This window comes from Mobula hypostoma, chromosome 25 (genome assembly GCF_963921235.1).
Source record: "Mobula hypostoma chromosome 25, sMobHyp1.1, whole genome shotgun sequence".
Classification (NCBI taxonomy): domain Eukaryota; kingdom Metazoa; phylum Chordata; class Chondrichthyes; order Myliobatiformes; family Myliobatidae; genus Mobula; species Mobula hypostoma.
In genome coordinates this window covers 17,853,124-17,869,313 of record NC_086121.1, presented here as the reverse complement: position 1 = coordinate 17,869,313, position 16,190 = coordinate 17,853,124, and the positions used below count along the sequence as shown (strand labels likewise).

The 16,190-nt window shown below is 45.1% G+C and overlaps 1 protein-coding gene across 2 annotated transcripts in view; it reads right to left on the bottom strand.

Moving 5' to 3' along the window:
- Nucleotides 1-2,690: 2,690 nt before the first annotated feature.
- LOC134338024 (chromodomain-helicase-DNA-binding protein 5-like) overlaps nt 2,691-16,190 on the bottom strand; it is a 104,119-nt gene continuing 90,619 nt past the window's right edge. For both annotated transcript variants that reach the window (XM_063033531.1, XM_063033533.1), the window contains 3 exons: nt 12,122-12,282; nt 11,528-11,654; nt 2,691-6,253 (listed from right to left, as the gene is read on the bottom strand). In XM_063033531.1, the coding sequence (XP_062889601.1) occupies nt 6,132-6,253; nt 11,528-11,654; nt 12,122-12,282 (410 nt within the window). In that variant the 3' untranslated portion in view covers nt 2,691-6,131. The remainder of the gene's footprint in view (nt 6,254-11,527; nt 11,655-12,121; nt 12,283-16,190) is intronic.

The following is a 16,190-nucleotide window of genomic DNA, read 5'->3' as shown; positions in this document are numbered from 1 at the left end:
GATAAAGCATTGGCTGATTGGCAGGAGGCAAAGAGTGGGAATAAAGGGAGCCTTTTCTGGCTGGCTGCCGGTGACTGGTGGTGTTCCATGGGGGTCTGTGTTGGGACCACTTCCTTTTACATTGTATGTCAATGATTTGGATGATGAAATTGATGGCTTTGTTGCCAAGTTTGCGAGTAATATGAAGATAGGTGGCGGGGGGCAAGTGACATTGATGAATCAGAGGCTGCAGAAAGACAGATTAGGAGAACGGGCAAAGAAGTGGCAGGTGAAATACAATGTTGGAAAATGCATGGTCAAGCACTTTGGTAGAAGGAACAAAAGTGTAGACAGAAAACTCAAAAGTCCAAGGTGCAAAGGGACTTGGGAGTTCTTATGCAGGATTCCCTGAAGGTTAACTTGCAGGTTGAGTCAATGGTGAAGCAGGCAAATGCAATGTTAGCATTAATTTTAAGAGAATTAGAATAAAAGAGCAAGGATGTAATACTAAGGCTTTATAAGGTAGTGGCAAGGCCTCACTGAGAGTATTGTGAGCAGTTTTGGGCCCCTTATCTAAGAAAGGGCGTGCTGACATTAGACAGGGATCAGAGGAGATTTACAAGAATGATTCTGAGAATGAGAAACATTTGACGGTTCTGGGCCTTTACTCTCTGGAATTTAGAAGAATGAGAGAGGATCTCATCGAAACCTATTGAATGTTCAAAGGCCTAGATAGAGTGGATGCTTCCTGTAGTGAGGGGAGTCTAGGACCAGAGAACGTAGCCTCAAAATACAGGGATGTCCATTTACAACAGAGATGAAGAGGAATTTCTTTAGCCAGAGGGTAGTGAATCTGTGGAATTTGTTACCACAGGCAGCTAGGTCAAGACCACTAGGTCACTGGATGTATTTAAGGCAGAAATTGATAGGTTCTTGATTAGTCAAGGCAGGAAAGGTTATGGGAAGAGTGGGGTTGAGAGGGAAAATGGGTCAGCCATGATGGAATGACAGAGCAGACTTGGGCTGAATGGCCTAATTCTGCTATCATCTCTGTTCTGATGGTCTAATTAACCAAGTCCTTCAATTGTATACACCTCCATTAAAACTCCCCTCAGCCCTCTTCAAAAGAGAATAACCCCCAGCTCTCTCTTCTGTAACAGGTTGACCAGAATTGTACACATACGACTGCTGCTTTAAACAGTTCTAGCATAACCTTAATACATTCTACATCTCAGCCAAAGAAAAGCATCATATATGCATTTTCACCCACCCAGTTGACCAGTCTACCTACCATCTGGATACTGGGGACATAAACTTAGAGGCTCCTGTCTCTCCTCAGCAGTCAGCATATATTGTGTACCCCCTTCGCCCATTGCACCTCCCCAAATGCACTAACACCTATTCACATGGAACGTTAGGCACCACTTTCTGCCAACTGACCAGTTCATTGAAATCCAATGGAATAAAGTACTCCTCAGTGTGACCTATATGGGCAAACACATCCATGCACCCAAGTCATCTGTATAAACTACAAATAATCAGGGCCCAAGCGCCAAGTCCAATGAAGCATCAATGCTAACAGCCTGCCACTTGCAAGAACTTCTGCTGCCAAGCCTATTCTGAACCCAATATGCCACTTTCCCCTGGACGTTATGGATTTCGATGTTTGATAGTAGCCAACTGTGGTCGGGATCTCGTAAAAACCTCACCAAAATTCATTTAATTACTTCGAAAGCAGTGCCCTCATAAAAAAAATTCAGTTCAGTCAGACCATCTGCTGACAAATCCATGCCCTCTGTCCTTCATTAATCCATGTCTTCCTGCAGCTCATTTTGTCCCACAGAATTGATTCCAGTAATTTGGCCATTGCCAAAGTTAAACTAACTGGCCCATACTTTGTCCTTCAAACTACAGCTTGCATGTTGAGTTATCAAACTTTAGCAGTTCTCCACCCTCTGGTTCTTTTCTGTAGCCACGGAGGCTTGGTCAAACATTCTACGGTTTCATCCCTTGCTTCGAACAACCTGGGTCAGATTTCTTCCAGGCCAAGTCACTTTCAGAAATGCTTCTTTCTTTAAATACTTCCATCCATCCATCACTCCTCCTCTTCAAGTACAAAGATATCATTGCATTCCCTTTTTTTGTAAAGATAAACCCACATCGGTAACCTTTTTATCAACCAGCACATCATCTTCCTTGAATTCTTGCAGCGTGAATTACTGAGAAAGCTTTGTATGCCTGGCATGTATTCTAGGTATCCAGGCACATATGGGAGATTTTTATTACCATTTTGGAGTTCATTTTTGTGCTCCAAATGAGAAAAATTACCAACGTTTGCTTCTGAGTTCAGCATTGCAGATCTTCATGTAATCAGTGTAGCAGGGGCATGGTCCTGTCATGCTTTGCAAAGATTTCTCCATTTTGCACACAGTGACCTGTCTGAGTAACTTAGACAATCTGCTGCTTGTCGACACAAGTACACTGAAACTATCTCAGGTTAATTCTTGGCCAGCTTTTCCCTTCAAGGCCATTCAGCTCCATGAGTCTGTCCTTCCATTCAGTTAGAGGACTGATCAATACTTTAAACACATTTAGCTGCAGATCAGTCTTTACCTCAATATATTATCTAATAAAATCTATCATTCTTAACCTGTAAAATTCCATCAGCCCTCCGAAAGAGTGTTCCACATCTCCTTTATATGTCAAAATAATTCTTCAATTTGCCTCTGTCAGAATGCAGTCATCACTTCCCATTCCCCCAACCTCCACCCTGTTTCATTTTCCAGTTCTTATCCTCCATCTCAGGAGAGCTCATATCCCTGGAATTAGAACAGGAAAAGGCCAATAGTAAGTGGAATTTTTCTTCTTGTACAGAAGTTCTTGTGGAGGGTTTCTCTGTGTTTAAAGAGGAACTGGGAAAGATTGAGAGGAGATTTGATAGAGGTATACAAAATTATGAGGAGTATAGATAGGGTAAATGCAAGCAAGCTTCTTCCATTAAGGTTGGGTGGAACAACAACCAGGGGTCATGGGTTAGGGGTGAAAAGTGAAAAGTTTAAGGGGAAATGCGGGGAAACTTCTTCACTCAGAGTCACAAGAGTGTGGAATGAGTTGCCAACCCAAGTGGTGCATGCAAGCTTGATTCAATGTTTAATACATTTGGATAGGTACATGGATGGTAGAGGTATGGAGCGGGCAGTGTAAAGTGTTCAGCATGGAACAGATTGGCTGAAGAGCCTGTTTCTGCGCTGTACATTTCTAGACTCTGTAAAAGCGGAGCTGGAGAATTCTGTTCTTTAACGTTAGTGACCACATTCACCTGTCCACTACATATCTTTGCTTTCACTTGGCATTTCAGAGATGAGCATAGAAATGATTAATTTGGCATTGTCTTGCCCAAAAATGCCCTCACAATCCTCTCCACTCTTCCACCTGCTTCCCTCTCCCTAGATCATGAGACCTTTGGTGACCCAAATGGCTTGCTGCCAGATTACCTGTTGTTACCCCAACAGACCAGCAGGGGGAAACAACATCACGGTTTACAACTTTAGAAATAATGATTAAACACATTGGCTTTAACTTCTGCTGATGTGGAGAATTAGAGGAACAGAGAGAGAGGAGCACAAGGCTGCATTGTTTTAGGGACTGTATTAAGATGCACTTTGAGTTTATACAGTCAACTTAAAGCCTTTCAGTTCGAGAGAGACTTTCTTACCAAATAGCTTATTAATCTCAAGTTGGACAGCAGTAATATTCTGTACACAAAATTGGAAAATACAATAACACCTGACAAGGTACTGCTTTAAAAAAAAGTTATAACACTGGGTTTGAACAGATATGTGCAAATGGCTGGAAATTTTCTCAATAGATCTCCCATGTATTAAATGAACAATACAATACCTACCATTATAACATAATACTGTTAAGCAAAAAAAGTTGCTTTATCAAGTCACCCTCAAACCAACAGCCTCGCATTGGATTGGAGATAAAAGGGAAAACAGAACCGAACTACAGCCCAGTGAGAATCTGGCTGAATGGAAAAGTCCAACCTCTCTAGGGTTTACAGCTCCTTCAGCTCGTGTCTGGTTGCCAACATGTATCCCATGTTGCACCATCTCCTGATTGACTTCAGAGATTTAGGATGAAGTTGCCAGAGAGGTGGACCCATTTATATTTACTTCCCCCAAAAGCCAAAAGTTAATATCTTGTGCATGGATTAGCTTCTACCACAGTGCCATTCCTTGCTGAACTTGGAGCAGACACAATGTCAGCGCTCGCCCATGTCACGTAGGCACGAGGCCGAGAAACTGAGGGACACGGACATTGTGGAACGTGTTTGCAGAGAGTCTCTGCAGAAGGAAAGAGTAAAAAGAGATGGGGAGAAAAGGAGGGAAATGAGAAGCATAATTGAAAGGCAAACAAGGAGGAGAGGAGAGAGAAAATAATGGAAAATGAAGAGCCAGTGGGCATGAACCGGAATTTTAATCTATGGAGAAGTTTAAGCAGAACTGAGGATGAAAGTGAAGATAAAGAACAATGGGGAGCCTCGCATACACTCTCATAAATGGGTATTTTCAGAAGCTTAAACCTCTTGAGTTATACCACCTCACCTCAATTCATATAATCTGGCTTTGAAAAGGCACTGAAATTTCAATATTCAAGCCTTTTGATGCTTGTAATAAACCAGCTTAATTGACATTAAAAATTGCATCCTGTTTCATTAAAGCATTAGCTAGGGGAAGTGTGATTCGCTACCAATAGCAACGAGATTTGGGAGACTTCCCTCTCCTGAAGGTACCGATTCTAACTTGGCTTTGTCGGTTCTGTGATGTCAGGGTAGACTGGTTCTACGATGGTAGGTGTAAGGGAGAGGAAGGGGATGCCAAGGTTCCTGGCAGCGCACTATAACCTCATCCACAGACCATCTGATATCGGAGAGCATCAGCGTTGCCTGGGTTAGGCCTTATTGCTGAGAGTTTCTGGTCTCGTCCCAACGCAGTCACTTTCCAACCAGAGGCACGACCAGGTTTTCTGCGCTCTGAATGGCACAATTCTACACTGTGCAGTGCTACTGCCCGCTAGCACAGCGTAATTCTGGACACGTGCTTCCGGGCTGCCAGCAACATACACTGGACGCAGTGTTTGGACGTGGAGAATTTTCCCGGGATGTGGTAATTCTGGGAGTGGGTCGATGCCCAGTCTCAGCAAGCCTCCTCCATAACACAAGATATGGCACAGTCCTGTGCCTTAAGATTGGCAAATGGCACAAACTTGTTCCAACACCCCAAATCGGAGGCCATGTAAAGGGGCAAATTAATGGCTCTGCCCTGCTAACACAGAGAAGCTGAGAACCAGAACAGGGATGGGTTCTTTGTTCCAAACTGGGCTGGACGAACGTCCAAGCTCCAGCTTTCCGACCCGGAATGCAGGATTTCTTCTCCTTGACAAAACCACAGGAGTCTCCAAGTGCCCCCAAGCCAATGTGTGAAAGCTGATTCCTTCTCACAGGAATCCCGAGTTCTCAGGGGAGCAGGGGAGCAGGGTAACTGGGCTGGGGTTGATGCCGAGGGTGATTGATTGTGGTAGGAGTTATATTATGGTAGATTGCACTGGACTTGATCATAACACTTTAGTGTTTGTGGTGGGGTGGCTGGGTTAGAGATAGTATACTTTGGTTAAGGGCAGAACACTGTAGTGGACCAGGACATTAAAGAGGGGTGGGGTTAGGAAGAGTACATTGTAGCTAGGAAGGGAGGTAGTTTACGAACTGTACACTATGGAGGACCAGGGTTAGTGATGGTGATGAGGGATGTTATGCTGAGCAGAATCTGTGTAGAATCAGTTCCAGACTTTGCAAGTTCTGATTAGGATCATGCTTTTGTTGTCTCTCAGCCTGATTCCCTAACCTCTGGCCTTATTCTCCCTGAAACAACACTCAATGCAACAGGAACAGCCTTCCACGAGCGTGCAAAGAAAGTGCAAATATGTACAAGTGAGCGCAGCACTCCCCCCCCACCCCCCACCTCCTCACCCCACCACCCTCTCCCCAGATGAAAACAGTTGATGTTTCTCAAGAGCGTTTACAGAAGGTCAGGAGTGTGGTGGCAGGCTGAGCTGGCTGTTAGCTGGGAGCTGCTCCTGGTGACTTGCCGTCAATCTTCGATGCAGATCACATCACTGACTTTCTCTTTCCTTTCCCCTGCTTCCATTTCCTTCAGTCCTTCCGGCAAGTGCTTTTTATCCGGGACACTCACAGCGGAAATGTTTGTGGTCGCTGCAAACAAGCAGAATTCCTTCAGTATAGCTTTCTTCTAGCTGGCAAATTTTTTTTTTAAAACAAAAGTAAATTTCTAGGGTGCCTTTAATACAGCAAAACTTTCTGTGCAGTTTCATAGCCAAGTAACAGGCAGTAAGTTCTGGGCAAGACATCAGGACCAAACACTTGGCTGAAACGTTTTTAAGGAGCATTTTGGAGAGCTGAGAGACTTGCGGGGAAAATTGCAAACAGTGCAACTGCGGGGACAGTGGAGAAGGAAACAGGAATGAGGGCGAGACAGAAATCCCACAACCAGGTTTGCCTTTCACCATTTTGCTAGGGTCATTTAGTTTTAGTTAATATTTGGCTCGCTGGAGTTGCATTAGCCATGACCTTTAATCCTAAAACCCCCACTGAATAGTCACTTAATCTAAACAAGACCTGAGTTATGGGGAAAGGTTGAATAGTTTCAATATAGTTATGGAGAAGGATAGGACAGGACCCAGAGTTGAGATTTTTGATTGGAGAAAGGCTAACTTTGAGGAAATGCGAAAGGATTTAAAAGGAATCGATTGGGACAATTTGTTTTATGGGAAGGATGTAATAGAGAAATGGAGGTCATTTAAAGGTGGAATTTTGAGGGTACACGATCTTTATGTTCCTGTTAGGTTGAAAAGAAAGGTTAGAAGTTTGAGAGAGCCATGGTTTTCAAGGGATATTGGAAACTTGGTTTGGAAAAAGAGAGAGATCTACAATAAATATAGGCAGCTTGGAGTAAATGAGGTGCTCAAGGAATATAAAGAATGTAAAAAGAATCTTAAGAAAGAAATTAGAAAAGCTAAAAGAAGATATGAGGTTGCTTTGGCAGATAAAGTGAAAATAAATCCAAAGGGTTTCTACAGTTATATTAATAGCAAAAGGATAGTGAGGGATAAAATTGGTCCCTTAGAGAATCAGAGTGGACGGCTATGTGCGGAGCCAAAAGAGATGGAGGAGATTTTGAACGATTTTTTTCTTTGGTATTCACCAAGGAGAAGGATATCGAATTGTGTAAGGTATGGGAAACCAGTAGGGTAGTTATGGAAACTATAATGATTAAAGAAGAGGAGGTACTGGCACTCTTAAGGAATATAAAAGTGGATAAGTCTCTGGGTCTTGACAAGATATTCCCTAGGACCTTGAGGGAAGTTAGTGTGAAAATAGCAGGGCCTCTAACAGAAATATTTCAAATGTCATTAGAAACGGGGATGGTGCCGGAGGATTGGCGTATTGCTCATGTTGTTCCATTGTTTAAAAAGGGTTCTAAGAGTAAACCTGGCAATTATCGGCCTGTGAGCTTGACGTCAGTGGTGAGTAAATTGATGGAAAGTATTCTTAGAGATGGTATATATAATTATCTGGATAGACAGGGTCTGATTAGGAACAGTCAACATGGATTTGTGTGTGGAAGGTCATGTTTGACAGATCTTATTGAACTTTTTGAAGAGTTTACTGGGAAAGTTGACGACGGTAATGTGGTGGATGTTGTCTATAGGGACTTCAGTAAGGCCTTTGACAAGGTTCCACACGGAAGGTTAGTTCGGAAGGTTCAATCGTTAGGCATTAATATTGAAGTAGTAAAATGGATTCAGCAGTGGCTGGATGGGAGATGCCAGAGAGTAGTGGTGGATAACTGCTTGTCAGATTGGAGGCCAGTATCTAGTGGTGTGCCTCAAGGATCTGTACTGGGTCCGATGTTGTTTGTCATATAATTAATGATCTGGATGATGGGGTGATAAATTGGATTAGTAAGTATGCAGATGATACTAAGATAGGTGGAGTTGTGGATAATGAAGTAGGTTTTCAAAGCTTGCAGAGAGATTTAGGCCAGTTAGAAGAGTGGGCTGAAAGATGGCAGATGGAGTTTAATGCTGATAAATGTGAGGTGCTACATTTTGGTAAGACTAATCAAAATAGGACATACATGGTAAATGGTAGGGCATCGAAGAATGCAGTAGAACAGAGGGATCTAGGAATAATGGTGCATAGTTCCCTGAAGGTGGAATCTCATGTGGATAGGATGGTGAAGAAAGCTTTTGGTATGCTGGCCTTTATAAATCAGAGCATTGAGGATAGGAGTTGGGATGTAATGTTGAAATTGTACAAGGCATTGGTAAGGACAAATTTGGAGTATTGTGTACAGTTCTGGTCACCGAATTATAGGAAAGATGTCAACAAAATAGAGAGAGTACAGAGAAGATTTACTAGAATGTTACCTGGGTTTCAGCACCTGAGTTACAGAGAAAGGTTGAACAAGTTGGGTCGTTATTCTTTGGAGTGTAGAAGGTTGAGGGAGGACTTGATAGAGGTATTTAAAATTATGAGGGGGATAGATAGAGTTGACATGGGTAGGCTTTTTCCATTGAGTGGGGGAGATTCAAACAAGAGGACATGAGTTGAGAGTTAAAGGACAAAAGTTTAGGGGTAACATGAGGGGGAACTTCTTTACTCAGAGAGTGGTAGCTGTGTGGAACGAGCTTCCAGCAGAAGTGGTTGAGGCAGGTTCGATGTTGTCGTTTAAAGTTAAATTGGATAGATATATGGACAGGAAAGGAATGGAGGGTTGTGGGCTGAGTGCAGGTCAGTGGGACTAGGTGAGAGTAAGAGTTCGGCACGGACTAGAAGGGCCAAGATGGCCTGGTTCCATGTTGTAATTGTTATATGGTTATATAGGTGAGGAGTTTCCTGGAGCGTAGGAGAATGAGGGGAAACGTTTTAGAGGTATACAAAATTATGCGGGGTATAGATAGGGTAAATGCCAGCAGGCTTTTGCACTGAGACTGGGTGAGGCTAGAACTAGAGGTAAAGGGTAAATAGTAAAATGTTTAAGGGGAACATGAGGAAGAATTTCTTTACTCAGAGGGTGGTGGGAGTGTGGAACGAGCGGTGAATGCAGGTTCGATTTCAACATTTAAGAGACATTTGGATAGGTACATGGATGGGGGGTTATGGAGGGCGATGGTCTGGGTGCAGATTGATGGGAATGGACAAATTAACAGTCCAGCATGGACTCAATGGGCCGAAGGGCCTGTTTCTGTGCTGTTGTGTTCTGTGACTCTATGACCACTGTGTCAACAAGGCCAGTGAGACATCCAGCCCCGAGTTATTCTGACTCACAGCACGGGACAATGAGGGAGAAAACCACACTGAATTCAATCTACTCTAGCAAGGTGAACAGATTTCTTCCACCTGAGAAATATTCACCCCACCGCCCCCCACCCCCAGAAGTTTTCACGTTTTATTATTTTACAACATTCAATCACAGTGAATTTAATTTGGCCTTTTTGACACTGATCAACAGAAAAAGACTTTTATGTCAAAGGGAAAACAGATCTCTACAAAGTGATCTAAATTAATTACAAATATAGAACACAAAATAATTGATTGCATTAGTATTCACCCCCCCCCCTTTAATATGACACACCAAATCTTCACTGGTGCAGCCAATTGGTTTTAGAAGTCACATAATTAGTTAAATGGAGATCACCATGGGCAGTCAAGGTGTTTCAATTGATTGTAGTAAAAAGTCACCTGTATCTGGAAGGTCCAACTGCTGGTGAGTCAGGATCCTGGTAAAAACTACACCATGAGGACAAAAGAACACTCCAAGCAACTCCACAAAAAAGTTATTGAAAAGCACAAGTCAAGAGATGGATACAAGAACATTTCCAAGTCACTGAATATCCCTTGCAGTACAGTTAAGTCAATCATCAAGAAATGGAAAGAGTATGGTACAGCTGTAAATCTGCTTAGAGCAGGCTGTCGTCAAAACCTGTGCAAGAAGGGGACTAGTGCAGGAGGCCACCAAGAGATCTATGACAACTCTGAAGGAGTTACAAGCTTCTGTAGCTGAGATGGGAGACACTGTGCATACAACAGCTGTTGCCTGGGTGCTTCACCAGTTGCAGCTTTATGGGAGAGAGGCAAAGAGAAAGTCCCTGTTGAAAAAAACTCTCAAGAAATCTCGGCTAGAGTTTGCCAGAAGGCATGTGGGAGACTCTGAAGTCAGCTGGAAGAAGGTTCTATGGTCTGATGAAACCAAAATTGAGCTTTTTGGCCATCATTACTAAATGCTATCTCAAATACCACACATCATCAAAAACACACTATCCCTGCTGTGGAGCATGGTGGGGGCTGCATCATACTGTGGGGATGCTTCACTGCAGCAGACCCTGGAAGGCTTGTGAAGGTAGAGGGTAAAATGAAAGCAGAAAAATACAGGGAAATCCTGGAGGAAAACCTGATGCAGTCTGCAAGAGAACTGTGACTTGGGAGAAGATTTGCTTTCCAGCAAGACAATGACCCCAAGCATAAAGCCAAAGCTACACAGGAATGGTTTAAAAACAACAAAGTTAATGTCCTGGAGTGGCCAAGTCAGAGTCCAGACCTCAATCCAATTGAGAATTTGTGGCTGGACTTGAAAAGGTCTGTTCAGTCACGATCCCCATGCAAACTCACAGAGCTTGAGCAGTTTTGTAAAGAAAAAAGGGGAAAAATTGCAGTGTCCAGATGTGCAAAGCAGATAGAGACCTATCCACACAGACTCAAGGCTGTAATTGCTGCCAAAGGTGCCTCTACTAAATACTGATTTGAAGGGGGTGAATACTTATGCAATCAATTTCTTTGTGTTTTATATTTGTAATTAACTTAGATAACTTTGTAGAGATCTGTTTTTGCTTTGACATGAAAGAGTCTTTTTCTGTTGATCAGTGTCAAAAAAGCCAAATTAAATCCACTGTGATCCAATGCTGTAAAAACAATAAAACAGAAAAAATTCTGGGGGGGGTGGTGAGTACTTCTTGTCGGCACCGTGGATGTCCAGGCTGGAATAAATGCCTTGAGAAATGATCTTTATTTGTCACATGACAGTGAACTATCAGGACAGACAGTGAAACGCGTAGTTTGCGTCGATGACCAACACAGCTTGAGGATGTGCCCGCAAGTGTGGCCATGATTCGAGCGCTAACGTAGCATCCCCACAACTCGCTAACCCTAACCCGTACACCTTTGGGATGTGGGAGGAAAACGGAGCCTGCACGGGAAAACCCACGGGAATTACTGCCCAGTCACTGGAACTGTACTGTGTTATGGTAAACACTGCACTACCATGCTGCCCCACCGTCCCCCTTCAATGATTACACACGTGCTGGGCTGGAGAAGGAGATTAGAGTTACAAGTCTGGCAGCTTCGTCATCACTTTTACTGGTAAGACCCCTCGTTTTCCAGATCTAGAGTTGTACGTCTCAGACCTACCGCTGATGTAGGGGCCCAGTGGCATCTGGTTGTAGTTGATGAGGGCTCCGGCCCCTGGCCCTCGGAAGGTGGGCCCAAAGCTGCTAGTATACATCTGCGCCGCTCCGTACTGACCCTGCGGGAAGGGCTGCAAGACATGGTTCGTTTAAACAAAAATCAAACCAGGTGGCCCCCAACAAAGTGTGGGGCTGAGAATTCGTGAGTTTTAGAAGCTGCATCGTCCCCTCTCTGCAGGCACTGATCAGCCAGTCTCAAGCGCACTGGTGTTAGGCTCTGGGTGGAAACTCGGTCACGGTGCCCACTCACACACTCCAGAGAGAGGGAGCTTTGCTACACCTGCTCTCTGACTGATGCTTCATGTGATGAGGGCCTGTCTTCTGCCAATGCCTATCCTATTAAGGAGGAGAAATTTCCCACTGTACACGTGACCCGAGTCGTTCTGAGCTGTCACTGCTGACTGGGGGAGTGATCCCCTCGGCCACTAAGCCCTCGTTGCATTCTTGGGGACGTGAAGCCCGAAGGGGAGCGAGAACAGATCAAGTAGTCTTGCCCCCCCGCCACCCTCTCTCATTCAGCCCGGAAACCACTGCTTACCTGCTGCTGGGGCTCAGTGCCCCGGTTGGCGAGTCGACTCAGGATGCTTCGCTCTGACATCTGGAGCCGGGCGGCGACAGGCGGGACCCGCGACAGCATGTTGGGGAGCCTCGTCACGTCCGCCTTCATGTCACTCAGGAGCTCCTCCAGCTGGTTCAGGACTGGAAGAGACAGAAAGCAAACAGAGGGCAGGGTGCTCAGGGCCAGGGTTTCAGTAGGGGACACACCAGCAACACACCCCAACGGCTGGCAATGCCCGGGAGCTGCACTGCGAGCTCCAGCTATCCCAGCACTGGCACACACGAAGCACAGCGACGGCCAGGAGGCCAGTGACGGCAACACAAGGCCAGGAACAGCAACTGAAGCTCTGACTAGCAGCTAACAACAGGGGGCCCTCTAAACCCTCGTCCCGCATGTAGAACTTGGCTCCAAAATTACGGTCAGCAGCTTGCCTTTACGTGGGATCATTTTTTTGCTGCTTTCCCCCGCTGTGCACTTTGAGCCTGGTCTGCTCACTGGCAAAAGTAATAGCTGGGACGGAATGAATCTCCACTGGCCCCTGGCCACTGTACACAAGCTGACGGGCTTCCGAGGAGCGATGGGCTTGTTTTTAGAGAAGTCGCTCAGAAAACAAAAAATACCGAGAAACTAAATTAAAAACTGATCTACGAGGATCTGGTATCGGTGAAAAGAACTGTGAAGTTGCTGCAACCCAACTGGTTTGCTAATGAAAGGAAATCTGCCAGCTTTACCTAATCTGAGCCACTATGCATCTCCAGTCTAGTCTCCAGGGTGCTGCTTCTTAACCCTGAAGCAGCATCCTAGATACGATAGGACCCGTGTAGACCGCAGCTTCTCGGTTCATTTCCTGGGCAATAAAGTCCAATCTTGCCAAGGACCAAGAACAGCATTTGTATACCACTACACATCCTTGCTTTATTAAGCTGCAGGAGGGAGATGGTTGCTTTTGGGAGGTTGAAGGGACATAATCTCTCTGATCAGAAACACAAGAGATTCTGCAGATGCTGGAAGCCTTCAGCAACACACGCAAGACGCTGGGAGCAGCTCAGCAAGTCAGGCAGTGTCGACCCTTTATTCCCCTCCACAGATGCTGCCTGACTTGCTGAGATCCTCCAGCATTTCGTTGTGTCTGCCGGTATCTCTGACCGGCGGTTTGATCTGGAGCTGTTCAGAGCAGAGCCTTACGTTTGCTAGGGTTTAGCAACAATTATAAAAATCCTTGGTCTGAGAGGCAATGGGGGGAGGGGGCGGTGGTGAAGGGGTGGTAAATAAACTTGATGCGCACTTCCCCTCTCCTCCCTACCCCAGCCCTTTCTAAACTAAACAGAAAGTGGTGGACATCCTGTATTTTTGTCTTGATTTCCAGTTTTGTTTTTAATTCCCAGCCCTTTCTAGCTTTCAGATCAACTGCATCTTCACCCTCCCACCACCCCCAACAACCCATCACCACACTCAATCTCCACCTTCCGTCTGAGCTGTTCGATCCCGCTCCTCCTAACCCAGGAGTAAGAGACACAAGGAGACTCACTGTGAGGGAAGTATGTGGAGTAGGGGAGGCTGGTGGCAAGAGGAAGAAAATATATAATTCCTTGCTCTACAAATCACCTCTCAGTTGTCTCACAGTGAAGCAGGGCTTCAAGTTAGCAATGTTTCAGAGTCATAGAGAAGTACAGCACAGAAACAGGCCCTTCGGCCCATCTAGTCCATGCCAAACAGGGAACAGCATCAGCTGCCAGTGGGATTCTAAACAGTCAAAACCAGGTTTACTAGTTCTAAAAACACGTCCTGCGCCAACTTGAATATAAAGTGTGGTGCAAGGGGAAGAATTTGTAACATCACTACAATGTGCGATACGAGTACATAATCTCCTCAACCGTCTCTGCTTCTTGGGAGGGATACAGAACTTGTGCCCAGTCATGCAAGACATTGAAAGATAAACTATATCCAGTTGCAGAAGGTCTGCTGAGCAGGGGGGGGGGGGTATCAAAATTAATTACGGGCGAAAGACCTAAAGGAGATGGGAGTCTCTATTTCTGCAGTAGGTCCTGGGATACGCTGACCTGAATGGGTGGTGTAAATCTATCCAATAACTTGCAGAATACGACCATGCAAATATGCACAGGGATGTAATGTACAGGATTTGGGAATTGCACCTGTATATCAGAGGTCAGAGAGCTACTTTCTGTGCTGTAGAGTTCTAGGGCTGCAGGTGATCACTGCACAGCATTAAATATATTACTCTTCTGTTTTACAGGACAGGAGAGTGTGCATGGATCAGAATCGGGATAATATTCCTTTTGAGCAGCGTAATGAATTAGTGTACTATTCCTGTGTACAATCCCAAATGACAGCTTGTGGTTCTGCAACACCTTTATTGAAATTGAAGTGGCTCACGGGAACAGGAACATTACCAAAACCCACAAAGTACACATCAGGGGAGAGAACTGAAAGCTTGTTGGGAAAAGGTAGTTTATGGAGCAGCTTCGAAAGTGGGAGAGCGACTTCAAGACTCAAAACCTGAAGGTACAATCACCTGCGGGTTCAAAACGGCAGCAGCACAGAGATCTCAGCCCAACGGACAGGTGGGGGTGACTACAGAGAGGAGGAGGGTGAGTGAAACCAAGGAATGAGTTGGAAACAATGCAAATTTTTAAAACTGAAACTGACCAGAAGGGAATGGACTTTGGGGAACACACAGACCAGGTGGGCTGTGGGCAGAACTGAGGGAAATCTAAAGATTATGGAGATGGGAATCTGGTCATTTAGAGGATTTAATGGCCAGTTCTAGAGGTAACAAAGACTTGGATAAAGTTTGTGCAACAGAGATGAGGAAGAGCTGGGTAACGTTACAAAGTAGTGGAGAGTAATCCCCAACATACATCCCAAAATTGTGTCAAAAGTGACCTACAGCATTGAACCATCCAGTGCAGAATCAGACAACAGCCAGAGAGAGGACATGGAGTCACATATCGGCAAAGGACCCAGCAATTCCAGGACAGTGCGGGGGCTGAGGGAGGTGGTGGGAGGTGAACCAATGTGAACCTTGGGGAAATTTCTGAATGACGTTGCTGGGAATAAGGACATGCCAAAGATCTGGGGTTGATGGACGGGAGGTCCAATATTTAGGTTAACTGTGCTGGAATGGGGAGAGAAGCAACTTTACTGCAGGTGATTCCCAATCTGCAGTTCAGTCAGTGGAAGTAACCGAGTACTTTTTTTAAAAAAACTATGTTCGATGTATCTAAAACTGCAACAAGGGGAGAGGTATCACACTGGAGGTGACGTGTGGATAGTCAGAGGCTTTTTCCCAGGGTTGAAATGGCTAACACGAGAGGGCACAGTTTTAAGGTGCTTGGAAGTAGGTACAGAGGGGACGTCAGGGGTAGGTTTTTTTACACAGAGAGTGGTGAGTGTGTGGAATGGGCTGCCGGCAACTGTGGTGGAGGCGGATACAATAAGGTCTTTTAAGAGACTCCTGGATAGGTAGGTGGGCCATAGAAAAATAGAGGGCCTGTAGATTTTCTATGTTTCTATAACAGGAGAAGGGACACTCTGCGTGTACAGTACAGGGTTACATTGCCTGAGCAGTCAGGCACTGAGGTGCAATTTGTGCCCTTTATGGTAAGAGATTATCTCCAGCCCAGTTCTGTCTCGCACAGAGTAACTAATGCAACCCACGTCTGCCCCCTAGAGGCCGGGCCTGCTGCACCTCGACAAGCTGGGTGCTGCAATGTCAAGCAGGTTGCTGACACGCTAACCGCTCACATTTCCACTGCAGTCAGAGGTTCAGTGTGGTTTATCCATTCAGCCGCAGGGTTCAGTTCATTTACCGTGGCTTTGAAGCTTAAACAAATCCTCTTTAGATGTTGTCAAACATTCCACCAAACAGGAACAAATTAACTGGTACCAGTTCAGTGACGCAGTTCAAAACACCAAGATAAAGAGTTTGAGGGGGTCTAGACCCAAATGTTTCACCAGAGACCCAGGCAGTCTCTCTCTGCCTTATTAAACACTCCAGAGCAGGATATCTAATAGGGTGCTGGACCCT